Source organism: Aedes aegypti, chromosome 1, assembly GCF_002204515.2.
Source record: "Aedes aegypti strain LVP_AGWG chromosome 1, AaegL5.0 Primary Assembly, whole genome shotgun sequence".
Taxonomy (NCBI): domain Eukaryota; kingdom Metazoa; phylum Arthropoda; class Insecta; order Diptera; family Culicidae; genus Aedes; species Aedes aegypti.
In genome coordinates this window covers 35273803-35301107 of record NC_035107.1, presented here as the reverse complement: position 1 = coordinate 35301107, position 27305 = coordinate 35273803, and the positions used below count along the sequence as shown (strand labels likewise).

General features: G+C 41.3%; 1 protein-coding gene and 1 long non-coding RNA gene across 2 annotated transcripts in view; one reads left to right on the top strand and one right to left on the bottom strand.

The window, feature by feature from the left end:
• Window positions 1-27305, top strand: part of LOC110674862 (adenomatous polyposis coli protein-like) — a 78713-nt gene that overhangs the window by 43504 nt on the left and 7904 nt on the right. Inside the window, exons 2-4 of the mRNA XM_021839375.1 lie at window positions 7537-10124; window positions 23203-25713; window positions 25867-26682. Of these exons, the coding sequence (XP_021695067.1) occupies window positions 7620-10124; window positions 23203-25713; window positions 25867-26682 (5832 nt within the window). The 5' untranslated portion in view covers window positions 7537-7619. The remainder of the gene's footprint in view (window positions 1-7536; window positions 10125-23202; window positions 25714-25866; window positions 26683-27305) is intronic.
• LOC110674863 lies at window positions 17629-18417 on the bottom strand. The gene is made up of 2 exons (XR_002499247.1): window positions 18164-18417; window positions 17629-17833 (listed from the first exon to the last, which is right to left on the bottom strand). It is a non-coding gene; the product is annotated as an uncharacterized LOC110674863 (long non-coding RNA).

Genomic DNA, 27305 nt, shown 5'->3' with positions numbered 1-27305 from the left:
TTTATTTGGCCATTCCTGAAAAAAAAATCCCACGCGTCAAGATATTTGAACATTTTTCTATTCAGACGCATAGTGCTCAGAACACTTCAAATGATTTAAATATATTCATACAGAGGACTATTTCTCTAATGCATAATAGGTTTATGAAAAATACAAATCAATAATATAATTAGTAAATGCGAATATAATTTATATAATAAATGAATTTCAGTTTAAGTTAATGAATCATTCAAATTGAAGTTTTGAACAAACTAAAACTTATTATGAAGTAAGCTTAAGGTGAAGATGCATCGAAGCCAAACCTCAAATTTTCAAGAACACAAATCTAGAGAACTAAATATCCGTTCAAGCTGAAAACTTATTCGATTGGTCTTCACCAGCGTGTGACCAATCGCTTAGGTTTTCAGCTCGAACCGCTGCGCTGTCTGGTTCTCTAGATTTGTGCTCTTGAAAATTTAAGGTTTGGCTTCGATGCATATTCACCTTAATCATTTCAGACTGATTCCACTTAGTGTAAATAAATTTTATTTTTGATATAAATTTTCTCACTGTGCGTTAAAAATAGTCGACTAAACTCAGCTTGGATCAGCACTAAACAGCAGCCGAATAATAAACTTGTCCAGTTGTTGACTAGCGTACCATGTGTTTATTAGACGAAGTCGAATAGAAGCTCAAACGTGATCAATATTCAGCTATGGAAGGTTTATATTTTGCACTGGACAATTTATTTATCAATTCTAGGATGGCGCAGATAGCAAGGCATACCGCTAACGATTGGAAGGTCTCGAGTTCGAATCCAGCACTCAGGCAAATGGACTATCGATAAACATAGGAACCCCTTATGAAAATTCGCCACAAGGAATCGGGTTGAAATTCATAAATTTGCCTTATGAAACCGAAATTAGAAAACAAACATAGTTTTCGCGGCAACCTGGAATCGAACCAAGGATCTTGCGATCGATAGGCTCGTGCGTACACACCGCGCCTATCGACGACTTGGTGTGGATGGATGCTAAAACGATACATAAAGTGTTCGTATTGCGATATACGTTCCATCTTTCATAAGGCAAAATGTATGAATTTCGATAGTCCACTTCGCTGCGTGTAATTGTGTACACTACATGTGAAGCGCCTAGAAAAATATTTTTTTGTTTTTAATTATTTTTGGCCCAGTCGTATAAACGCTGAACTAAATGATTGTAAAACGTTATAAAAGCTGAAAAATAAAGTTGGAATTCAACGACATGCTTTAAAGTTTCTCCAAATTTGTGTGAATAACGCCTGCACAAAGGTTGGCCATGAAAATTATTAAAATGTTATTGAACATGATGCTGAATAAAACTGCCATAATGGTGTTTGTTAAATGAGTGAATGTTAGTTGGGCTTATAATTTCACTTGGCTATCTAAAGTCACTACATTTCGTATTCAATAGGTCAAACAGTCGATTTTCATTAGTTAAACTTCAGGCATGTACAAATGACAAGCTAATGTTGATACACATGTAATTATACTGTGAAGTCAATGACGGCTACCACACTCGAGTTATGTGGTTTTTCTTATGGACCAATGCACACTGATAAAAATCCACACGCTCGATCTGTGTGTTTAAAATTATGGATCGATTCATGAACGTCCATATCGATTTGCTATGATTTTCTTGCAAACTTCGTGTGTGTTACACATTAAATTCCTGTGTTTTGCTTCATGGATTGATTCATCAACCAACAACAGGGATTCCATATTTTTTCCACATAAGTTCCCGAAGCTTTCTCTTCAGATTCGTATTTGTCAACCTATGGACGCATAGATCATCACTCCAACACGGATTCAGTGTGTTTTGCTTATGGTTATCTTATGTCATAATCATCATGTTCAAGTTGGTCGATTCATTGATTTGCGCAATGAGATTGTTATGATGAAATCCATGAGCTATGCTATCGATTTCCATGTTCAAAGCTTCTAAATTGTTTGTGATCAACCCATGGGATGCATAGTGAACTGAATTGCGGTTGGACCTCGTGTCGAACGACAGTCATCATCATGCTTCCAAAGAGAAGAAGCGAATTTTGAAGCTGAAAGTGTTAGATGAAAATTTGTGAATTCGATTTTTCTTTTATTAGTGAAGTTGACCGATATACGAGAGTTCTACCTTTCTATAAGAAAACATTGATTATAATGTATAGTTTAGTAGAAAAATCGGATTCCACTAACAGATTTTCCTGGCTTTCAGTTTCGAAAAAAATGGAATATGCTTATCCCTGGCTTCCCAATTTTTGGATTTGCGGCGCCCCGCTTGTTGCTGGCTCACGGGTTTGAAAAAAAAAATCAAGAGAGCTTGCGACAAGCAGAGGAGCCTCGGATCCATATTTTGGGGAGCAAAAGTTTTTCTACCAAATTTCTTCTCTCAGTCCCTTGACATTTATGTTCTACCACACATGACTATCTAAAGCTACTACATTTCGAATTCAATAAGCAAATCAGTTGGTTTTCATGATTTAATATTTGGAAATTCATGTTTGTTTCACATGACAACCTAATGTTATTATACCGTGAAATCAATGATGAAATCCATATGGCTACCACACTCAAATCATGTGGTTTTCCTCATTGCGCAAATCTATAAGTAAAACACACGACCTTGACGTGTAGATTTTTCTCAGTGCACGAGTTCACTAATTTGACGTTTGAGCGGTGCCGAATTCACTTGTTGCCATGGTCACGTAAATAACACGGCACCGCTCAAACTTCAAATAATGAACGCGTGCATTGGTCCATTGCGCAAACCTGTTAGTAAAACACATGACCTTGACGTGTAGATTTCTTTCAGTGCCGTATTTGCATTTATCGCGCATCGCAGTCGGCCGCGACGCGACAGTCATTTTTTCCATTTCCAGTTTAGTCATTCGTCGAAAAACAAGACAGGAAAAGTGCAGTGCCGGTGGTGGAAAAAGTGCTAAAAGTGTCCAGTCCTATTTCATTTTTTATTCTTGAAATTTCATGATGCCGCGTATTGTACGTGTAGTGAATCGTGGCTCAGAAGTTTTTTTTCACAATTAGCTCTTCCGGCAACTTCAAGCTGAACATGTGCGATTGCGTTCAAAGCTCGGAGGAGCGAATGCGGTGCTCCCGGGGGAAAAGGTAAGTGCGCCTTCATTTCCTTTCCAATATTCCAATGATGAAATTCTGGTGGTTCTATCATAATTCATGTAAATTTAACAAAAAAAAGGAAAAAAATGCAGATTCGTACACGAGATCCCATTTTGGTTTTCTCCATGGAAACCATGGAAACCGGTCGGTAACGAAAAAACAGCTGATTGCTTTGATTTTGCGCCGTCGAAATCGCAGGGTTGGTAGCGAGTCACTTTTTAGCTACTAGAGAAACCACCAGATAAACGCATTATGAATGAGAACTGTCCAATAATTACGTAAGACAATTTTGAGGGACTTTTTAGGTGTTGTCAAAAATTAAGAACACACTATTATATTGAAGCTTTTACATATTTCTCGCATAACTTCTGATCTCGCCCTAAAAGCCATTGGTAACCATGTGTGTAGCTCGTTGTTACTGAGCATCTGAATGGATTTTCATGTCGAGAGGGATTCGCGATAAGGGCCTATCTGACAAATCAATAACAATGAGAAAATGATCAATGAAATTCTCATGTGCAATTTCAAATCCCAATTGGATAAAATATACTCAAACTTTAACCTTTTCACTTTAATACACATTTCATAAACCTAGTTTTAAAATCCTCATTAATACCACACACATCTCCTACAATTCCCCTAGCTATTTCGTACTCAAAATATCTTTAAAGGTTTCGCCTAAAACGTACTCGAGAATTCCAGTATCGCCCAATGTTATGAGCCTGTAATCGATATTATTTTCAGTGTCGCCCATTACTTTTGCGCCGTGTTTACCTTCTGGTTCCAAGTAAGCCCACCATGTACGCCTTGTTTATTTTTTGTTTGCAGTGTCGCCGTTTACTCTCGCCGTGTTTTGATTTCGATTTCAGATGCGCCCATCACTTTGTTAAACAAAAACACAGGCGTAATCAATAAAGTGTGTGGTTTGGCATGAGGTGAAGTTTCGTCTTCTACAAATTTGCGTTTTTTGAAGAGTTAAATTATCGATAGGGGAAAAGTTCAAGTGCAGTGAATAGACAATCGAGCTACAATTTCAACGCTATATTTTCTTAAATTGTGTACATTTTGTCACTTTCGCCTGATTCGCGAATCTTTCTAGATGTTATTTAATAACGCTGTGGGGAAGAAAGGATCAATATCTACAGTGAGAGGCAAAATAAAGTGCCCACCTTACCAGTTTTCGAATTTCTCTCATTGATTTGGTTCAAATTAAAGTTAACACACCTAAATCTTTTGTGATATTTTATATTTGATGTTCTTTTAAAGTTGCACTTACGAAATTTTGATAAAAAAAAGAATTTTACTTAAAGAAAAAGAAAATCAATTTGTATTGAAAAAAAAGTAGTGACAAAAATAAGTGCCCACTTCCTTCTTGGCCCCAGAAAAGATGATTTAAGAAAAATAAAAAGCAATTTAATAGTTAATGTGTCCTCCTTTGGCCTTAAGGACTTGCTGGAGGCTCTTCGGCATGCTTTTCACCAGGTTTTGTAGGTGTTGTGGATCTAGTTCTTCCCAGGCGCGCTCCAAGGCTTCAAAATAATTATTTTTGTTGGTAACACCAGTTTTTTCAACCCTGGCATCGAGAATCGCCCACAAATTCTCGATGGGGTTGAGGTCTGGGCTTTGTGGAGGCCATTCCAGCGGTTTAATCCGACAAGACCGGAAAAAAGACTTGGTCTTCTTTCCAGTATGCTTCGGGTCGTTGTTCTAGAGAAATATGAATTTCTCTTCAAGGCCCGTCTGGATCAGCGAAACCTCCAGATTTTCCAGCAAGATGTTAATGTAGGAATCTGCCATCATTATTCCGTCGATTTTCACGAGGTTTTCTACTCCACTCCATGAAAAACACCCCCAGACCATCACATTTCCTCCTCCATGCTTCACCGTTCCTTGGATGTGGTGCTCTGCATCACACACGAGCCCGCCGCTCTCGGTTAGACAGCTCGAGCTTCAGGAGCGCCACATCCAAGGAACGGTGACGCATGGAAGTGTGATGTGATGAAATGTGATGGTCTGGGGGTGTTTTTCATGGAGTGGAGTAGGAAGCGTCGTGAAAATCGACGGAATAATGACGGCAGATTCCTACATTAACATCTTGCTGGAAAATCTGGAGGTTTCGCTGATCCAGACGGGCCTTGAAGAGAAATTCATATTTCTCTAGAACAACGACCCGAAGCATACTGGAAAGAAGACCAAGTCTTTCTTCCGGTCTTGTCGGATTAAACCGCTGGAATGGCCTCCACAAAGCCCAGACCTCAACCCCATCGAGAATTTGTGGGCGATTCTCGATGCTAGGGTTGAAAAAACTGGTGTTACCAACAAAAATAATTATTTTGAAGCCTTGGAGCGCGCCTGGGAAGAACTAGATCCACAACACCTACAAAACCTGGTGAAAAGCATGCCGAAGAGCCTCCAGCAAGTCCTTAAGGCCAAAGGAGGACACATTAACTATTAAATTGCTTTTTATTTTTCTTAAATCATCTTTTCTGGGGCCAAGAAGGAAGTGGGCACTTATTTTTGTCACTACTTTTTTTTCAATACAAATTGATTTTCTTTTTCTTTAAGTAAAATTCTTTTTTTAATCAAAATTTCGTAAGTGCAACTTTAAAAGAACATCAAAAATAAAATATCACAAAAGATTTAGGTGTGTTAACTTTAATTTGAACCAAATCAATGAGAGAAATTCGAAAACTGGTAAGGTGGGCACTTTATTTTGCCTCTCACTGTACCTGCCCGTGGTGTTGGTTTGGATAGTAGAAGCATTAACCTAAGAATGCTAATGTCGCTGCTGTTCGTGTTACCAACATCTAGTTTGCCACGAATTGACAGCGTGAGTACCGGGCATCAAAGTGTCAGATTAATTTTCAAAACCAAAACAACGACTTAGTATTAAACAAACTATGAAAAAACGCAATTTAAGGTAATAATAATTAAAATCAGTTTTGTAACAACAACGCCACTAGCGTTCTACTACTAATATTTCTATTGTTTGGATGCTTATTCCTTTATTGGCTCAGAAACAACGAGCTACGCCTTACCAATGGCTTTTAGGGCGTTATCTCAGAGTATGCGAGATTTTTCTTCTTTTTGGCGTTCCGTTCAAACTGGGACAGAGCCTGCTTCTCAGCTTAGTGTTCTTATGAGCACTTCCACAGTTATGACCTGAGAGCTTTCTTTGCCATTTGTGATTTTTGCATGTGTATATTGTGTGGCAAGCATGAAGATGCCCAGGGAAGTCGAGAAAATTTCCTCTACGAAAAGATCCACCACCGGCAGAATTCGAATCCACGACTTTCAAGTGAAAGTTTCTACTTGGTCTTGCTGAACAGCTGCGCGTTTACCGCCACGACTATCTGGGCCCATCTGAAGCTTTTACATGTGCCACCTATTTCCACAAGCCACCCATTCGAAAACGAAAGAACCTTGTGATAGACTTATCAAAGAAACCGTCAAAACGCCGACTTGTGAATGCTTCTAGGACGCAATCTAAATATTTCGGATTTTAAAAATAGCTCGTCTGGTCTAGGCAACACTTAAACAGTCATCACCGACCAACCTTAACGATTGCTTCTATTCAACAACATTAGAATTTTCCTTTTGCCTTCTCTTTCGCTGGTTTTTCCGACTTTTCCCCCGCATAACTCACGTTTCGCGGCAATGGAAAATGGCATTCGAAAATGTGACACGGCATAATGATTTCAAATGCTTCTCACATATGTAGCTACTAATGTCTCAACGGAATGTCAATGCTATAGGCGTCTGACCTGAAAAATGAAATCCCCTCACATTATTGAATGCCTCATGTCTACGCCACCAGAATTGCCCATAACTGCATACTTGTCACATTCGACATTTTTGACGATTTTGAGTTCATACCGCGGAACGCCGTCAAATCATAAATGCGTTCGACCAACTTAATAAAATCTGTGAGATTGTTATTGAAAGTTTGAAACTAAATACCAAGTGGTTTTGTCACGTTGCTAAATATAACCGCATAACAGTCACATTGAGATTATACATGGGCATAATAATGTAGTATTTATAAAATTTCTATCAGATTCATTTTTTGTCTGTTCTCACAATATGCGATATGAGCTGTACAAAATTCCAAGTTGAATACTTGAAGTCATCTGAAACGAAACTCTTGGAAGGATTTCTTAGGAAATCCGTAAAAATCATCAAATAAAATTCTGAAGATATCTCTGAAATAATATCTGGAGCAAACTTGCGATATCTTTTCGTTTTCTTGGTTTTCACTTGGTCCCTGTTTGATCATGTCTCAGTTCCTGTTTATCAGGCAACAGGTCTCTAAAGTTCATAATTTCAAGACATTCAGCTGTTACCAGCTAACACTAATGTTTGAATCCGTTTCTCTGTCGCCATTCCAGATAATTTTCTCTGACTGTGCACCGGTTCATCTTTATCATCATCATCACCACCATAACGGAGCAGAGTCAGCACCCTTATCAGAATGCAATCAACAGCAGCAGCGGCGACAGCAGCGTCCGACGACGATCTAAAGCACCCGAGCAGTGTGAGTGCCCTTTCGCCGCCGGATTCCTCGTTGGACGATTTGGACGCCGATTACGACGACCTGGTGGACGGAATGGATTCCGGTGGGGCCGGAGGTGTGGTGAAGAAGCCTCACTTTTTGGACTACGACAATAAACCGCCGGCCGGGTTGGAGGACCAGGTGGTATTTGTGGGGCAACCGAGGAGGGCCGTGAATGGGGGGAAGGTGGAGGCCATATCGCAGAGTGTCGTGGAGGAAAGTTCTTCTGGCGAGGTGAAGGAGATTGATGGGAGGGGCACGTGGCCTGCGGCGAGTGGTGGTTCCAGTCAAGGTGCGGCCAAGTACGCTGGCAGGCAGAACCATTCCATGTACAACGATATGTCGGAGATTTGTCCCAAGATGGAATGCGTCTACTCGCTGCTGTCGATGTTGGGATCGACCAATTCTCTGGAAATGTCGACAAAGTTTATGGAACTGTCCAAGAATCGGGACACTTGTAGTGCACTGCGTCGCTCTGGGTGTATTCCTCTGCTGGTGCAGATCATACATAATGATCCCAATGAGACGGCGCGCAAAAATGCCAGACAGGCGTTGAACAACGTGATCTGCTGCCATCCGGATGATAAGGCCGGTCGCCGGGAGGTCCGAGTGCTGAAATTGATCGAACAGCTGATTGAATACTCGGATCTGTTGAGGGACTACACGGAGGAGAGTCCTCCGGACGTGCGAGATGTGATCGAAGATCCGGAGAAGCATCCGATCCAATCGATCACGACTCTCATGAAGATCAGTTTCGACGAAGAGCACCGGCACGCCATGTGCCAACTGGGTGCCCTCCAAACGATCTCTACGCTGATCCAGATGGATCACGCCATCCACGGAGCCAAACCCAGCGCGCCCAAATGTATCACGATGCGGCGTTACGCCGGAATGATCCTTACCAACCTTACCTTCGGCGATGGGAACAACAAATCCCTGCTCTGCTCGAACAAGAACTTCATGCGGGCGCTGGTGGCTCAGATCCAGTCGAACAGCGACGAACTGGTCCAGGTCACGGCTTCGGTGCTACGAAATCTGTCTTGGCGAGCAGACAGTGTCATCAAGCAGACCCTCAGCGAGATCGGCACGGTGAAGATCCTCACCCGGGCAGCGATGGTTTGCACGATCGAGAACACCCTCAAAGCCATTTTGTCCGCCCTGTGGAACCTCTCGAACCACTGTCCTCCCAATCGGTCGGAGTTCTGCGAAGTGGAAGGCGCTCTGGAGTTCCTCATCGACATGCTCACCTACGAGGCACCCAGCAAAACGATGAGCGTTATCGAAAACGCCGGAGGAATCCTCCGGAACATTTCCTCGCACATTGCCCAACGGGAAGAGTACCGGCGGATTCTCCGCAAGAAGAACTGCCTCAAAATCCTACTCGAACAGCTCAAGAGCCCAAGTCTGACCGTTGTGAGCAACGCCTGCGGAACGCTAGGAAACCTCTCCGGCGACAACTACGAAGACCAAAAGTTCCTGCGGGAAAACGGTGCCATTCCGATGCTGCGATCGCTCATCTACAGCAAACACAAAATGATCTCCAACGGGAGCAGCATGGCGTTAAAGAACCTCCTGAAACCTCCGGCCAACTCTATGATGGCCGCGGGCGGCCCCACTGCCTCGATTGCAATCGTTCGCCCCAGCGGCGCTGAAACCCGATCGGAACTTCCCAGCCTGAACGTGCGCAAGAAGAAAGCTCTCGAGCAGGAACTAGAAGAGAAATTCCTCCCGAAAGCCATGCGCGAAGAGAAGGACATCTGCACCAGTCGGGTATCACCCGAGGAAGACGACGAGGAACAAGAAGAAGCCGAAGTCAGTCACAACTCGGTCCACATCCGGCTAGTCGCGGACCACCAAACCCAAGAGGACGAACCGGAGAAACCCGTCAACTACAGCCTCAAAGAGGACGAGTCCTACCAGGACTACCAAGAAACAGACATCGATCAGATCACCGACTACTCGCTGCGCTACGCCGAGAACCAATCCGAGGAATCCGACGACGATAAGGCGGCGGAAAACTACCGCCGGTCGAATCCGACCTGCGAGATGGTGGAGGACACGGTCAAGTGCTACTACACCGAGGGAACCCCGCAGATCATATCCAGTGCGACGTCGATGAGCGATTTGCGGGTGCAGCTGGTGGCTGGTGGCGGAAGCAGCAGTGCGCCGGCGGTGGCATCGCCCAAGAATGGCCCCGTTCCCAAGTCGGATCCGATTCCGATCGGTGGGGGAAGTGCAGGAGGAGTTGGGAGAAGTGCTGGGGATGGTGGTGTGAGTGGGGCAAGTGGTGGACAGTCGGCTCCGAAGCCACTGGGAGACACGGGATGCAATACGCCGGATAAGCCGTACAATTATTGCGAGGAGGGGACGCCGGATTTCAGCCGGGATGCGTCTCTGAATGTGCTGGATTTGAGTGCCGAGAGGGTAAGCTGAAATGCATTTTTCCAGTTGTACTTCTCTGTTGTAATTCTCTTTCTGAAGTTTTATCATCATAAACAGTGAACATCCTACCACACATCAATATTATCAATGTTCTAAATTTCTCTAAATTATTGGAATTAAGGTACCGCGGGGCAAGTGGGTAAATGGGGTAAGTGAAAATAATTGTTATATTTTACTGAATATGTGAATTAACGTTTTAAACTCATGCGTAAACCTTTGAGGCCATTGAGAACATTACAATAGGTAACAGATTTCTGAGATTTTTCAGCCATTATTGCATAATAGAGCGAAAGATTGTTAACCTGTCAACTATAACTCCGTAACAAGTTGGCGGCGTGCAATCTTATTTTAATATTTTCAGCGGAAATAAGTTACCGGAAATAATTTTCTGTACCACTTTTAAGTTGTCCCCTCTGACAGTTTTAAACTGCAATATAATAAAAGTTTTAGAATTAATTCGACATAGTCCTAATAATAACTAAATTGAAACACCGTCAATTTTCTAATCACGTGGGGCAAGTGAAACGTTTCTTATTAGAGATTGAATTTGTGTTTTCTCTTTAGGTAGCTATAAGTATACAAGGTTCGCAATTATCATAGAACAACAGAACGTGCTGATAATTCAAGAAACACTACTCAAAACGTTAAAAGCTATTATCATGGTCAAATCATGGAACTTCTCTAAAAAAAGGTCGCCAAATATTACGATGTTAATATGTTTACTTCGGGCAGCCAATTAAAAGGAAGACGATGATTGAAAAGATCCAATATACGAGAACGCACGGAAATCTCGTGGAATGTCTATGTAAAGCTAGTTCAAAACATAAAAAATGGGGTGTAGCTCTATCCACATAGAAACATTTATAATTTTTTTTTTTTTTTGAAGGATTCTCCCGTTTGATTCCTCCCGAAGAGTTATCCGACGTCATATCCGATATTCTTAAAAACAAATAACGAGCGGTAAAACTTCTACAGAGCAGAAATGCAATTGCTGTCCCATGATGTAAGAACTAACATTGTAAATGTTGCAGTTATAATGTTGTCGAATAATTTGAACAAACATAACTGAATAGAAGAAAATTAAAGTAACAATAATAAAATTTTCTTTGTTTACATGTTACTTACCTTATTGTTCTTTGGGACGCCTTAACAAATGTTAAAGATAATAGAAATCGTGAATATAACTGTCAGTTTTTGAATTTATTGTTTAAAACGATAAACTTTTCACTCAAAAATTAAGGAGACGTTTTTCAAAAACTTTCTTTTCTGAACTTTTTTCTTCAATTTTACATAAAAATAAATTTCAGCATACTGCTTATATTTTGTGGGAGTCAAGCTAAAAAATATACACGACCTTATTTGTTTTAATTTAAAGTCTCTAGGATTTGAAGAATCTCAACTATGCGAAATCCATTACCCACTTGCCCCACGGTACCTTATTTAAATTTATAATTCAAAAAGTAATGAGTTTTCTTAATATAGTAAAAAAGTTTTAAAAATATTCAATATAATGCTATACGAATATTATAGAGCACTGCACCATTTTAATTTTGTATGTGATATTGACTTTTACTAGAACACCATAGGAGATATTACCTAAATATTACCTAACAATAGAACGGCTTTTTGCTCTATTATTTTAAGTAAATGCTATTGATTTCCCTTTGCTCCTATCCGCAACCCGGTGCACGCGCCCTGTTGGGTCTCTAAAAACCTCGTAGAAGATGGCAAACCGTCAATGACATTCCCATATACTAACCCACATTCCACATTGAACGGTTTGACTGTGATCACAGCCCACCCTCAGTTTGTAATCATATCGCCAGCTTGAAATTATAAATTCCCGAAATATAACTGATTTTGATGAATGATAATCGTATTATGCAGTAGTTTGGCCAGAATCTTTAGATCAGAAGGTAAAATATGAATTTTATAATAAAAAAGTTGCTATTACTTTGCAATTCATCCAACTTCTAATCAAAACTACTAGCAAAAGCGATCAAATATCTAAAATTATCACTTCCTGGAAAACAGGCCCAGGGGATTCATTGCATTGGCCTTGATTTTAGCTGTAAATTATTACAACAGAAGCTCGTTTTAACGACAACTTCTATAGTGACAAAAGATTTTTATAGCGACGTTTTCCGGTCCCTTGAACAATATTTTGATGTTATAACAGTCCTCTATAACGACTTTTCTCTATTACGACTGTCCCTTGCTATGTCGTTATAGCAAGCTTCGGCTGTACTTAGCTTCGCGGTCATCGGCAATGTTCTCCAATGTAAAAATACCCTGCGAGGTTTGCGTTCATATTTTTATATAATTTAATGGGTGACCACTGACTATTTTCATCACATAAGTATGTTAACCTATACAAAATGTCGAAGGTATAAACTTTGAACTACTGACGCTAAATAGAATTTTCACCTACTGAGCTGAAATTTGCACACTTGTTATGGAATTCAAAAAGTGGACTGAAGCGGGTATCTGAAATTCGTTTCAATTTGAAAGCGGGTTCCAATAGTAGTACATAGTTGATTCACTGATGGAAGTCATATCTAAATAAATAAAAATGGAATGGTGCTTGTATGTCACGAAATGGTCTGAGAACGGTTCAACGGATTTAAACAATTCTTTTACTGTTGTAATTGGCCAGGGCTCCGACGTGTTTGTGCATAGAAAAAGTTTAGGAAAGTCTTCGGAATAGTCGTAGAAACGGGAGAAAGTTAATATGTAATTTTGTACGAGAGGTTGCATGTCATTTTTCAACAGCCTACTTGGCAAGACGGAGTTTGCCGGGACCACTAGTTTGAAATAGATGTATTAAAATAAAAAAAAAAACTTTTATTGCAAAAGTTTAACTTATGTGAAAATTAATTACTTTATTTGAAGCTTTTTGCACCATTTCTGAACATCTACTTCTGGACCAGTGTCCAAACTAATTGATTAATTAATTGGTTTATTTAAGATGCATAGCACTATAATGGATATTTGCATCTACCCCAGAGAATATAACGTTACAATACATATGATATACAAAAACATACTTAAGCCTAATGATTAATGCTACATGTTATTTTACATCAAATTTCATTATAAAGTTTTGATTCCTTTAAGAATTTGAATAAATTTCCAATTTTATCGAAATCATTACCTAAATTTTGGATATTAACACTGTATTTTCTTCGGATAGTTGCATATAGTGAACAAGAATCTATTAAATGTTCAACAGTAAGTGCTGCATTGCAATTTGAACACTGTGGAGGATCCTCACGCTTAAAAATATACTCATGAGTTATTCTCGTGTGACCAATTCTTAGTCTAGCTAAGATAACCGAGTCTTTTCTTCGTGAGCAATGTGAGGTGCTCCATTGGGATATCGTTGGTTTAATTGACCGTAGTTTGTTGCCCTCCAATGCTTCCCAATAGTGTTGCCATGTGTTTCTAACACTTTGTTTTATCGAAACGATCAAATCATTATGGGTAATATTATCTAAATAGTTTTGGCATTGAGTGGCTTCTTTTGCCAATTGATCGGCAATTTCATTACCTGAAATACCCACATGGCTTGGAACCCTCAAAAAATGTACGATTTTATTTATTCTACGGATTGTCATCAGAAGTCCTTGGATGTTTTGGATTAATGGTTGTTCAGAAAATGGGTTTTGTAGCGCTTGGAGTGAACTCATTGAGTCTGATATAATTAGGTAAGGTACCGTGGGGCAAGTGGGTAATGGAATTCGCATAGTTGAGATTCTTCAAATTCTAGAGACTTTAAATTGAAACAAATGAGGTCGTGTATATTTTCTAGCTTGACTCCCACCAAATATATGCTAATTAATTTTTATGAAAAATTGAAGAAAAAAATACAGAAAAAGTTTTTGAAAAATGTCTCTTTACTTTTCACTTGCCCCAAAAGTGGGCAAAAACAAACAGTTATATTCACGATTTCTATTAGCTTTAACATTTGTTAAGGCTTCCCAATGAACAATAAACTAAATAACATGTAAACAAAAAAAAATGTTATTCTTTTCACTTGAATTTTCTTCTGTTCAGTTATGTTAGTTGAAATGATTCGACGATAACTCCAACATTTCCAATGTTAGTTCTTACATTATAGGACAGCAATTGCATTTCTGCTCTGTAGAATTTCCACCGATCGTTATTTGTTTTTGAGAAAATCGAATATGACGTCGGATAACTCTTCGGGAGAAATCAAACGGAATACTTCAATAACGTATTTAGAATCTTTTTCATGTGGATAGACCTATACCCCATTGTTATGTTTTGAACTAGCTTACATAGACATTCCACGAGATTTCCGTATGTTCTCTAATATTGCAACTTTTCAGTCATCGTCTTTCTTTTAATTGGCTGCCGAAGTAGACATATTAATATTGTAATGTTTGGCAACATCTTTTAGAGAAATCCCATGATTTCTAATAGCTTTTAACGTTTGAGTATAGTGTTTCTTGAATTATCAGCACGTTATGTTTTTCTATGATAATTGCGGACCATGTTTACTTATGGCTACTTAAGTACGAAAACTCAAATTCAATCTCTAATGATAAACTTTTCACTTGCCCCACCTGATAAGAAAATTGACGGTGTTTAAATTTAGTTATTTTTAGGTCTACGTCGAATTAATTCTAAAACTTTTTTTATTGCAGTTTGAAACTGTCACAGAGGACAACTAAAAAGTGGTACAGGAAATTATTTTCCGCAACCTTTTTCCACTGAAAATATTAAAATAAGATTGTACGCCGCCAACTTGTTACGGAGTAACAGTTGACAGGTTAACAATTGTTCGCTCTATTATTCAAAAATGGCTGAAAAATCTCAGAAATCTCTTACCTATCGCAAAGGTTCTGAATGGCCTCAAAGATTTACGCATGAGTTTAAAACGTTAATTCACATATTCAGTAAAATATATCAATTCTTTTCACTTACCCCATTTACCCACTTACCCCGCGGTACCTTATTTGTAATGCGATTGATCATCGAGAGCGTATTCAATTGCACTGGTTATAGCCATCAATTCTGCGGAGAATATCGAGGACTGGTTCGATAGACGTATTTTCTTGGTGTGAAGTGTGCTGTAAACAGCACATCCAATGTTATTGGCGTACTTTGATCCATCAGTATAAATAAAATAGTATCCTACGGACTCAGATATTTTGCGTGAAAACTCTTTTTGGAACAGCACTGGATTTGTATTCGATTTCTGAGTGCTTGCCATTGAGCAATCAATTTTTATTTCACCAAGTGTCCACGGAGGTTCGCGGTGATATCCCCGATTATAGATGTTTTCAGTATTGATTTGAAAATTTGAACAAAGTTTCTTGAATCGATATATAAAAGAATTGTTGGCTTTTGTTTGGGTCAAATGGTCTGTACTCGTAATTTTGTTATTTAAAGGATGGGAATGTAAAGTTATTACTTTTATTCCGTAAACCAGCGTTTGAATATCTCTTCTGTATGATAACGGTAATATACCTGCCTCAGAAAGGATACTTACAGTAGCAGTTGCAGAAGCTGAGTTGTATATGTTACTTCCATATTCTAATCTCGACAATACTAATGCATTGTGCAGTGTAAGAAGAGTCGTGTTAGAAAGAGTTCGAATTCTCTTCACAGCTCCCATGGATTTCGCTTTGGTTTGTCTTATATGGCAATTCCAATTTAGTTTTTTTATCGAAGATCATGCCTAAAAATGTGTGGGTTTCTACTACTTCGATAGGTTGATCATATAGCGTTAGTTGAAGATCTTGGATGCAGCTGGTCTTCCGGCAGAAATGGATAATCTTAGTTTTATTAACTGAGAATCTGAAACCTGTTTCTTCACTCCAACTCTCTAGCCGTTTCATGGTAGATTGTAGGTTTCTTTGAATTTCTATTAAAGATGATCCTGAAATATACGCTGCTACATCGTCTGCAAACCTAATCTTTTTAACTCCATTTGGGATGTAATTTGATAAAGAATTGATGGCCACTTGAAATAAAGTCAAGCTTAGGACTGATCCCTGTGGGACTCCGGACTCTTGCGAAAATTTTGACGAAAAGGTATTACCAACTGCTACTTGGAATTATTATCTTGTAAAAAGTTGTCGATGAAATAAAGCATGTTTCCTCGAATCCCGTATGTTGAAAGGGTTTTTAGAATTTTGAACTTCCAAGTAGTATCATAAGCTTTTTCAAGGTCGAAAAAGACACAAACCAAATGTTGCTTATTCGAAAAGGCTCCTTGTATGTCGTTTTCTAATATTGTTAAATTATCGAGAGTACTTCGATATTTTCGAAAACCAGATTGGCAGCTATCAATGAAGCCATTTAATTCAAGGTACCATGTAAGACGTCGATTCACCATTTTTTCAAAAACTTTACATACACAACATGTTAGAGAAATAGGCCGGTAGTTTGTCGGGTTTAGAGGGTTTTTGTTTGGCTTTTTAATGGAAATAATTATTGCCTTTCTCCATTGGTCAGGGTACACTCTTTGGTTCCAGATTCTGTTAAAAGTTTGAAGTAGATAGTAGTAAGCATCAAATGGAAGGTTTTTCAACATATCATAATGGATATTGTCTGGACCAGTAGAACTTCCCTTACAACTCTTTAGCGCAATCTGTAACTCCTGCATCGTAAATTCTTTATTGAGGTCATTTTGGTCGATTTCGTCGTACAAGATAGTTTCGTTGGCTTCAAAATCTATCATTTGTTGCCTGAATTCAAGTGAATAAGCCGCTATACTTGACGTAAATGCAAACTGTTTGCCCAATTCTTCAACAGCCGACTAAATTGGTTGAAAAATCGGTCGATTGTTGCACCGACGCTTATGGAAGATTAACACAGCGATCAACTGACTAATCGCTAGATTAAATCGGGTGACCGAGGAAATCTGATGTTTGGTAGGTCAATTTGCTTGGATTTTACTTAAAATACCGATTTATCCACCTATTTAGTAGGATTGCGTCGGCCCACCCTATTAAATCGGGTGATATTCGGTTGACCCCTGTGTTAACCTTCCATAAGCGTCGGTGCAACAATCGACCGATTTTTCAACCAATTTAGTCGGCTGTTGAACTGTCAAATGTTTAATAGAGTTCGACCAAATTTCGTTTAAAGGTGTTGAGTTATCGATAGATTATACATACTTTTGCCACGATTCTCTTTGGCAACGACGAATAACGCGTCGTGCTTTTGCTTTTGCAATTTTGTACGCTTTTTCTGTCTCAGAATTAAAAGTGCGATTCACTCAAGATAATGTCTCCATTTGATTCATGTGCAAACCTACATGGATTTTTGCAATGGGGGTTTGCATATGCATAGTATGTGCGAAATCAATGAGTTAACGCCAATGTTTGTCCTCATTGAAAGAATAATGTCTGCACATACTATTCAGGGGATGCCTAAATGGAATATATTGATCTACCTTATTAAGATGTTTACAATGTTTTCTCATACTTAAAACACATGGTACACAATTTTGTTTTGTGAATCAGATATATTTCGAACATTGATGCACAGATACTATAAGCACAGATTGATGCACAGACCATGAGAATGTTTATTTTACAGTTTTACTTCACCTCATTTGGTTTGCTCTCGCCAAAGTCTCATCCTTTTCTGCTAACTGCTAAACCTCGCCAGAGCATCTTCCAGTTGTGATAGTTGATGGGAAAGTATTTTCACACCTGCAAAGAAAATATGTGTTGATGAATTATCAGTTCTAACATTTTTTTTTATATGATTTATCTATATAAATAAAAATGGAGTGGTGTTTGTATGTCACGAAATGGCTCGAGAACGAGTCAACGGATTGACGCAAGTTTTTCACTGTTGCCCTCCACAAAGGATGCGACGTGTTCGTGCGAGGAAAAAGTTCAGGAAAGTCTCCTGAATAATGGGGAAAACGGGAGAAGACTATGGTATCATTTTGTATTAGGGGATTTCTTGACGTTTTCCAACAGCCTACTTGATGACAAGACGAAGTTTGCCGGGACCACTAGTATTCAAATAAATACCTTCAAGTTATCAATAGAAATCGATGTAATTCTTATTGGCGGCCATCTTCGTTTATACCATGTGGTATGGGATACACATAAGTAAATTCTACACATACCTTTAATATGACCCAGATAGAAAGTATTCGATGAGAATATGTTGAGTATGTGGGGCAAATAAAAATAATGAAAATCAAAAATTGAGCTCTGTATATGCAATTGCACATATATTTAAGGGAGCTATTATCTTGAGTGTTGAATTCTTTGAGCGCTTTATTTCTGGCTTTAATATTGCTGTGTGCATTTGAAATGCAAATAACGGTAAACGCGGTAAGATTTTTCACAATAAATGCGATGTCAAAGATAGATTTTTCTTGCTAGGGGGCTGTGATTTGTTGAATCGTTGCTTGGTGTCCTTTGATTGTTTTGTGTTACCGCATTTGGAGGACGTTTAGTTTAGATTTGCATCCCAAATGCAAACAGCAATACAATCAGAGACCTCGCTGCACCACCATGGTGGTTTACACTTTTTGACTATACTAGACGTTTGAGGGATCGTTTGTTTCGCTGAATGTAAAACGCTAAAAGAAAAGTGGTCTAGTTGGTCTAGAGGAGTTGATGGATTTTGTTCATCTAATGTAGCAGTTACTACATTCTGGAATGTATACCAGTCAGCAGCCGACGTTATCCAACGAGGGCGTCTCGAAGAATTGATAATCCGCGTGAGTGGTGAAATTAAAGTTGGGAAATGGTCACTTGACCATAGATCAGTGTGTACCATCCAATTAAAATGTCTTGATAAACAAGGAGATCCGAATGAAATATCTATGGCTGAGAAACTATAGTGCGCCACGCTGAAGTGGGTTGGTGAACCGTCATTGAAGATGTTAAGGTAATGACTGGATTGTCGATTCAATCATTCTTCCCCGGGCATTATCCAACTCACTCCCCCATATCGTATTATGTGCATTACAATCAGTTGTTACTAAGAATGGACTCGGTAACTGTTTAATGAAGTCATCTAACTGTGATCTTTGTATCTGCTGATCTGGAGGTAGATACAATAAGAAGCGGGTAAAACATTCTTACTGCTACAGCTTGTAGATCTGTATTAAGTTCTAACTCTCTTGAGTGAAATCCGTCTTTGACGCAAATCGCTACTCCGCCCGAGGCTCGCATGTGAAATTGGTCTAGTTTATAATATATTGAGTAATTTTTAAGCGTAGGTTTTCGAGAGTGATTAAAATGACTCTCTTGGATACAAATTGCAAAGGGGTTGAAGTTACTTATTAACAATTTAAATTCATTGAAATTGTTGTAGAATCCATTTAAATTCCACTGTAATATGCAACTATCCATGGTTGTAACGAGAAATTGTCCAAGAGATGTGTAGTGTTATTACAAAGAATTACATTGTGTTGTCACTGAATTGCTCTTCATAGATATTGATCGATTGTGTAATAAACTGTGAAAGTATGCTGAGATTGTTTGATTCGGTTATAATGTTAATTGTGTTAGAATTAGATATTTTCTTTTCATTGTCGTTTGATGTGTTATTGGTGATGTTAGTACTGTTTTTTATTATTGGGATACTGGGTTGGTTTGGAAAATGTTGTTCCATACTTGGTGGTACGCTGTTTTGGTCATTGAGATTGTTGTCTCTCTCATTTGTTGTACAGATGGGTATTGATGTATTATCGGAGGTCCTCGTAGAATTCATCTGAATGCTGCTGATTGCTCGGCTTGCTACCGGGCGTTGTTGATTTGGTCGATGGTTGGATGAGTTACGTTCTGTTGAGGCGATGTGGTCGTCGTTGGAACGATTGGTCATTTCATTGTTCTTTTGTTGATCTTCTTCATTGTGCTGGGATTTGAATAGGCTAGAGAACGGTTGCCTCAGCCTGGGAGGATTAGGGTCGGGTGCTTGTAGTCTTCTTTTTTGTCTGGCTTCGCGATATGTTATCTTCTCGGTGACCTTCATGCGTTGAATCTTTAATTCATCTTTGTAGACAGGGCAGTCCTTTGACAAAGTGTGATGATCTCCACGACATACGACGCATTTCAACCCTTTTTGACACTGGGTCTTGTCATGATAGAGGTTAGCACAACTGGCACATATTTGGTTGCCTTTGCAAACTGACCTCTTATGGCCGAATTTCAAACAGTTCATACAACCGTAGTGGTGGAGGAATGTACTGCTTGATTTTGCAGCAATGGAAGCCAGTGTTGATCGAGTTTGGTAGATGCCCAAGGTCGAAAGTTAAGATGAACGCTCCGGAATCTTCGAAATCACCTTTTTTGTTGCGACGCTGAACCCTTTTCACGTCAGTCACGTGTTGGGAGCTCAGCTCATCAAGGATCTCCTCATCAGTGTGCATTTTGAGATCAGGGCAAAATATGGTTCCGCGAGAACTGTTCAAGGTAGGGTGTTCGGAAATTTCGATATTGATGATTCCTCCGAAAACCTTTTGCTTCTTCAGTTTCTCTGCCTGTTGTCGGTCAACGGTCTTGAGTAAGAGGCCGCCATCTTTCGTCCTAACAATAGTAATATTCGGGGTTATGTTGTTCATTGCCTTCCTGATGAAAAACGGTGATACCGTTTTCATTGTTTCGTCCTGGTCCGTGGTCCATTGTAACTGTCCACTTTCATCAGCTTTGTGAACTGGATCTCCTTTTGCGTCAAACGATTCGCTGTTCGTTTCTTCCCATTGTTGCCACGACTGCTTTCTTTTGTTGTCCATTCCAACTCTTGTTGATCTATATCCAGGCCATTATACCTGGATCCGAACGCCCAGGATGTCCCTCCTCCGCCGCCTGAATCTTCTGCCATGTCACCCACCAGTCCGCTAAACTATTTGTAACGATTTGCTTCAACAACCACTAATTTAATTTGTATAGGGTCTCCTCGGTATGAAAAAATGGGCTTTAGCTTGAAGAGCGCACGATGAAACGATGTTTTCCACTCAAAAGCTTCAACCAAACTGAGTGTCCAAACTACATGTGTATCAGTAGAATCGGTTTCATATACAAAACATAAATTTGGTACTGGTATCCTAGCTGTTATAAGGCGATAAGTGAAATTCTTGATTATATAAAATGTGGCATACTGTCATGGGCTGGTCATATTTAAATCCATCGAAATTAATGTAACTTTATTAATCTCCTATGAACGCCATACAAAGTAGAGGGCAAAACCACAGAAATCGACTTTTTTCTAATTTTTGCCGATGAAAGATTTTTTAGTATGCTCCAAGGTTTTCTTATCTACCAAGCCTAACTTTTCGTGAAAAAAGATCGGAGGTTCATGCAAGTTCGATAATATCTGTGTTCCAGCGTCGAGACTCGAACTCGAGTTCCTTGCATTGAAACCAGAGTGCATACCACGGCTGTATGTACGTGTAGTGGAATAACACATTCTTTTACTCGATATGGAGATTTCATGAATCGAGGCTAAATCTATTCCCATATGAACTTATTCTGAACTTGAAACTCTCCTGAGAGTTCACTTTAAACTAAACCGAACTTAAAAGTTTGAAAAAGTTCATGAGGAGCTGTTTGTGAACTTCATAGTTTGACATTTCTCAGTCTGTTTGATTCCCAGTGATGTTATAAATCTTCCTACTAATTCGATTACAAATAAAACTAGTGGCAGTTGAAAAGCATATACAAATACTAAATAGAGAGCCTAATGTATATTTGAAGGCTAAGTACACATTGATTAATATATTAGAAAGTGAATATCAGTGGAAGAGTAGTTTTTTTTTCGGTGAATATGTCGAATTTTTGGTAAGGCAGCTCTAAAAAAACTCAGCCGAACAAAAAAGTATCCACATCGAGTAATCTTAAAAAAAAGTGATAATGCATCCAGAACTGGCTTGAGTTGAACAACACGCCGCTGGTTCTGGTACCGTGCTGCAAATAAGCTACGGTTGTTGCACATAGTTGTTGTCTAGAATATACACAATGTTATTTCCAGACAGTTGCGATCAAGAAGTCAGGAAATGATGAAATTTTGCGATGAGCATTTAATAATATCAGAATGGAAGACTAGCGAATGCTACAAACCTATTTATCAACAAGTTTTATGAATTTTACCTAATGTTACAAAGAAGTTCACGATAAGTTCGGTTTGTACTTTAAACGAGCTTTGTTTTGGAAGTTCGATTGAAGTTCTGTTTAAGTTTATCTGAAATTTCTGGTTTCTTTAATTATAGTATCAATTATATTATATTCTTGGAAAATCAAGTATCCTCGACGTACATACATTCTTGTTAATCAGCAATAAAGTTCCACGGAACCAAGTCGGAACTTAATGTGAACTTCTGAGTTCGATTAAGTAATATCTGAACTTTTGGTTGCTTGGGAAACCTCTAATTCTAACAATTTCTGAAAAAGTCTTGAAATTTTTGAAACCCTCAAACATTTTGGAAGACTAAGCAATTATTTAAAATTCCAAAATACATTGAAAAACACTCGAATCGTTAATCAGAATGATGACTTTGAAAGTCTTTGAAAGATGGAACGACTCGAATATGCCCAGCAGCATAACGTCCGCACTGGGGCAGAGCCTGCTTCTCAGATTGGTGTTCAATGAGTACTTTCACAGTTATTAACTGAGAGCTTTCTTTGCCAAAGTTGCCATTATCGCATTCGTATATCGTGTGGCAGGTAGGTACGATGATGCTCTATGCCCAGGGAAGTGAAGGAAATTTCCATTACGAAAAGATTCTGGACCGAGCGGGAATCGAACCCAGACACCTTCAGCATGGCTTTGCTTTGTAGCCGCGGACTAACCACTCGGCTAAGGAAGGCCCCGAGAAACTGCTTGAATTTTAAAAGCAATTGTATTTGAATTTAGAAGCGAATTTTGTTCCAATTTGAAGAAAAAAAAACTACAAAAACACTTCGTCAAGAGCCGGAATATTTCATCAAGATCCGGATTCAGTTGGAATTTCAAGGATAGTTCTAATATTGTTTTGAAACAAATACTGCTCAATTTCGTTCACATGTCCCTTCCCTCAAACTTGTTCCATGTACTCACCAATCTTTCTCTTCTACAGGACCAGAAACTCTCCGGCAAACTCCCCCCGGAGGGGGAATCCTCAGACCAACCGGCCACCCCGGCCACTCCCGGCGGCACCCAGCACGCCAGCAAGCAGGTATCCTTCCTCAACACGGCCGACGAAACACCGCTCATGTTCTCCCGCACCAGCTCGATGGGCTCGCTATCGAGTGCGGAGCCGATCTGCACGGCCGACGACAAGAGTTCCATCATCAGCGAGTTCAGCCGGTTCGCTTCCGGGGTGATTTCCCCTTCGGAACTGCCGGACTCGCCGACTCAGAGCATGCCTCATTCTCCAAGGCGCACCACCGCCGGAATGATGGGTAAAGTGGGAGGGTCAGAGGGGAAGAACCGGGATGATGAGCGACCTCCGATGCAGCCAAAGAGCGCCTTCGAGGACACGGTCAGCAAGTTCGACGTGGAGAATACTCCGGCTGTGTTCTCCTGCGCGACTAGCTTGAGCAATCTTAGCATGGAGGACAAGGAAGATGAGGAGTCCAAGGTGGTTGTGGGTGGGATGGTGGCCAAAGGGCCTCCAGTGCTGCCGATACCGGAAGCCAGCGCTTCCGAGGATGGGGAATCGGATCGGGATGACGATCTTCTGCTGGAGTCGTGCATCAACATGGGCATGAATGTGATGGCCCGAAGTGCGGAGGACAAGAAGAAAAAGAAAGAGGAAGAGGTGGTTGTTCCGCCACCACAGGAACAAGAAGATCTGCTGCAGAGGTACTGCACCGAGGACACCCCGGCGAGGTTGTCCAAGGTGAACAGTAACTGTGATTTGAGTGTTTTGTCGATGGACTCGAGGAATGGACATGAATCGGATGAAAGTTCCACGGTATCGGCTGAGCAGAACGACAGGTTGATAGAGGAATGCATCCGGAGTGGAATGCCCAAGCCGAAGAATGTGGATGGCGGGGGTTTCATGAGGAAGGTGTCCGATATGCCGCAGATGGGAATCCAGAAGGAGAATCCCATGAACATGATGCGCAATCCAGCTCACTTGGGACCTCTGTATGCGAACGATGAAGTGAACAACTTCTACGTAGAGGACAGTCCTTGTGCACACTCGACGATATCTGCGCTGTCCGATTTGACTGTGGCGTCCGAAGCGCCGAACGGGGTGAAGAACGTCTACAAGATCTCGTCACTCAAGGGGAAACAGCCGCAGTCCCAAGGAGGAATGCCATACGCACAAGCTCCGGCAGCGAACGGGTCGTTGAGCTCTCTTTCGGTAGAATCGGATAACGATGACCATCTACTCGACGAGGCAATCGCCGCCGGAATCGGATCCAATAGAGCCAAGCCAAAGCAACCAACCTTCCAAGCAGTGCAGAATCCACTTCCTCCGGTGAACCGGATGACGGCAGCTGCAGCGGATGCCAACGATTCCCTAGACTCTATAGATTCTGTAGACTCGAACGATCCTCAAAGCAACTCGCTTTTGGAGAAGTGCATCGAGAACGGAATGAAGAAAATGACGGAAAAGCATGCCGAACCGGGTTTTGAGCTGCGGGCGGGCATGAACTACGGACAATTTGGGTCACGTCCTCCGGCTCCGGCACCGGAAGAAAGCATCCCAGACTCGGAACGGGACTACGAACTGTTGATGGAGTGTATCCAGAACGGGATGCCCAAGGGAAAGAACAGCCAACTGGCGGTTGATCTCACTCGGAACCTCCAGCGGTTGACCATTTCCGGTACGGGTGCGTCATCCAGCAACAACCAGCCGCTGTCGAATCCAAAAAACGTGGACACTACGCCTGTGGTTACGAAGGATGCCGGTGCCACCAACGTAATGTCAGCAGGCGTAGTAGCAGCAGTAGAAACAACCACGGTCAGCGCAAGCAGCAACACCACCAGCGTCTCCGGCATCACCACCAACAGCAACAGCATCAACAGCACCAGCACCACCCAGTCATCCACCATTACCCGTACCACAGCGGGCACCAGCAGTTCCATCACCACCACCACCAACATCACAAGAAGCGCGGAGTCACCACAGCAGGAAATGGTGGAACTTCATCAGTCCTCACACCAGCAGCATCGTCAGCCCCTGCTAGCTTCTTCCATCATCACCACCAGCAGCAGCTACAGCAACAGCCCGATGGGTCAGAGTGGATTTGAGAGTATGATGATGATGGAGCGGTCGAACGAGTTTCCGGCCTCGTCGGCTCTGGTCGGTCTCATGAGCTCGTCGTCCGCTGGTTGTAACAGTGAGATGATGCAGATGTCCAACGAATTCATGATGGAGTTCTCGCCGGCTCCCAACAAGCACAAGGATCCGGACCTGATGCTGAAATCGGTTGAGCGGCTGACGCAGGAATTGGTGTCCAATGCCGAGTATCTGCGCACCGTTTCGTCCAGCGGAGGGGATAGAGTTGAGAACAATACCTGGGATGATGACGTGACCACCGCCAACGACGTGTCGTTCCCCAGCTTGAGCGTGCAGGCGCCGAAGATATTACACTCTGGCGATGACGATGATACGGCTACGATCAGCGAGGAGGTAAGTACCTATTCTGGTAATCTCAGCCACTGTGTAATTCAGTGGCAATTCCCTAACCTCAAATCAACCTGTTCCCCGAACAGAAATTCACAGGCAATTCCAAAATCTGTCAATCTGTCACCTAGTTCAACTAAAATGTTTGCTATTCCCCAGGTTGACTCCAAAGCGTTGGATGCTTTGGAGGAACAAACCCCCATGAACGAGAACCGACCGCTGCCGGGTTTCCTGAACGGTAGCAATGAAGACCTTTCCAAAGACGAGATTCATTTTCAGCTGGGTGGCGAAGTGCAGCACCCGATGGTGGGCGGTCACTTCACCCACGGTTCCGACGGACTGTCCTTCAGTACCGTTTCCACGCTGACGAACTCGACCATCATCGCAATGGAAGCCACCAAAGTGGCCAACAACCTGCAGAACATGGCGATCGTGGAAAGCGCCGAGCTGGACCTGAGCAAGATTCATCCGCCGTTCGGATCGGACAGTATTCTGATATCGGACTGCTCGGATTCGGAGATGACGTTCCGGAATGATTTCCGAAGGATCAATCTACCAAGTGGATTGGTAGCGAAGCGAGCTTTGGGACAAGCATTCAACGACAGCTTGAACTCGTTGAACAACCTGGACAGCATAGGGCCGCCGTCCATTATGGACGAGCTGATGGATTCGATGATCAGTGTGGCCAGCATAACCTCCGAAGTGGTCGATGTGGACAGCGGCCATGCTGGAACGTCGGATCAGAACATCAGCTCTGGTCATTCTAGCTTGACGTTGAATTCCAGTTTGGAGAACTTGATCAAATTCTCGCCGACGATGAATGCCGGTGGAAAGAGCACCCCGATCAGCCCGAAAAGGGCCGAACGGAGACAGGCGATGAAGGACCGGTACAAGACGTACACCATTCCTAACGCTGAACTAGTGGATTTGAACCAAGCTGTGGAGGATGAGCTCAACGGGTCTTCGGATGTTACGGTAGGTCAACTCAAACATGTCAAACTAACACAAGAGTAATTTTCGTTGTCTGTGCTAAGGGGTTATATCGACCCAAAATTCAAATCGCAATAACTTCGAAAAATAAAGACTGGACTATGGAAAAATGAGACAAACAAAAATGAACACAAACAATTTATTTTAAATCGTGCTGAATACTCGTACATTTCTCATAACACTGCTTATGAGCTTTGTCCATCATCCAGTTTTTCTTCAAGTGCAGGTTGTGACGAACGGTTTGCTGTACCGTCCGCACTCGCAGATCGCCTGCCACAACAGGTACTTCGCGAATTTTTTCATCTTTCTCTTCCGGAGCTTTTCCGGAACCTCCATGCGGGACGTACCGACAAAAAACTCGAGGACGGGAATTTATTTGGTGTCCGCCTTGATGTATGTCTCGTCGCCCATGACGAGACAGTCTGGCTTGACCAGCCACTCAAGGTACAGCTTCCGCGCACGCAATTTGGCCACCGTGTTTTGCTTGTCAGTCCGGTTTGGCGCCCTCCTGATTTTAAAACCACGTAGCCCTGCCCTGCTGGACGAAGCACTTCGACAAATTGACCTTTTTGGCCACGTCTCGGGTGGAAAGGTTCGGGTTATTCTTA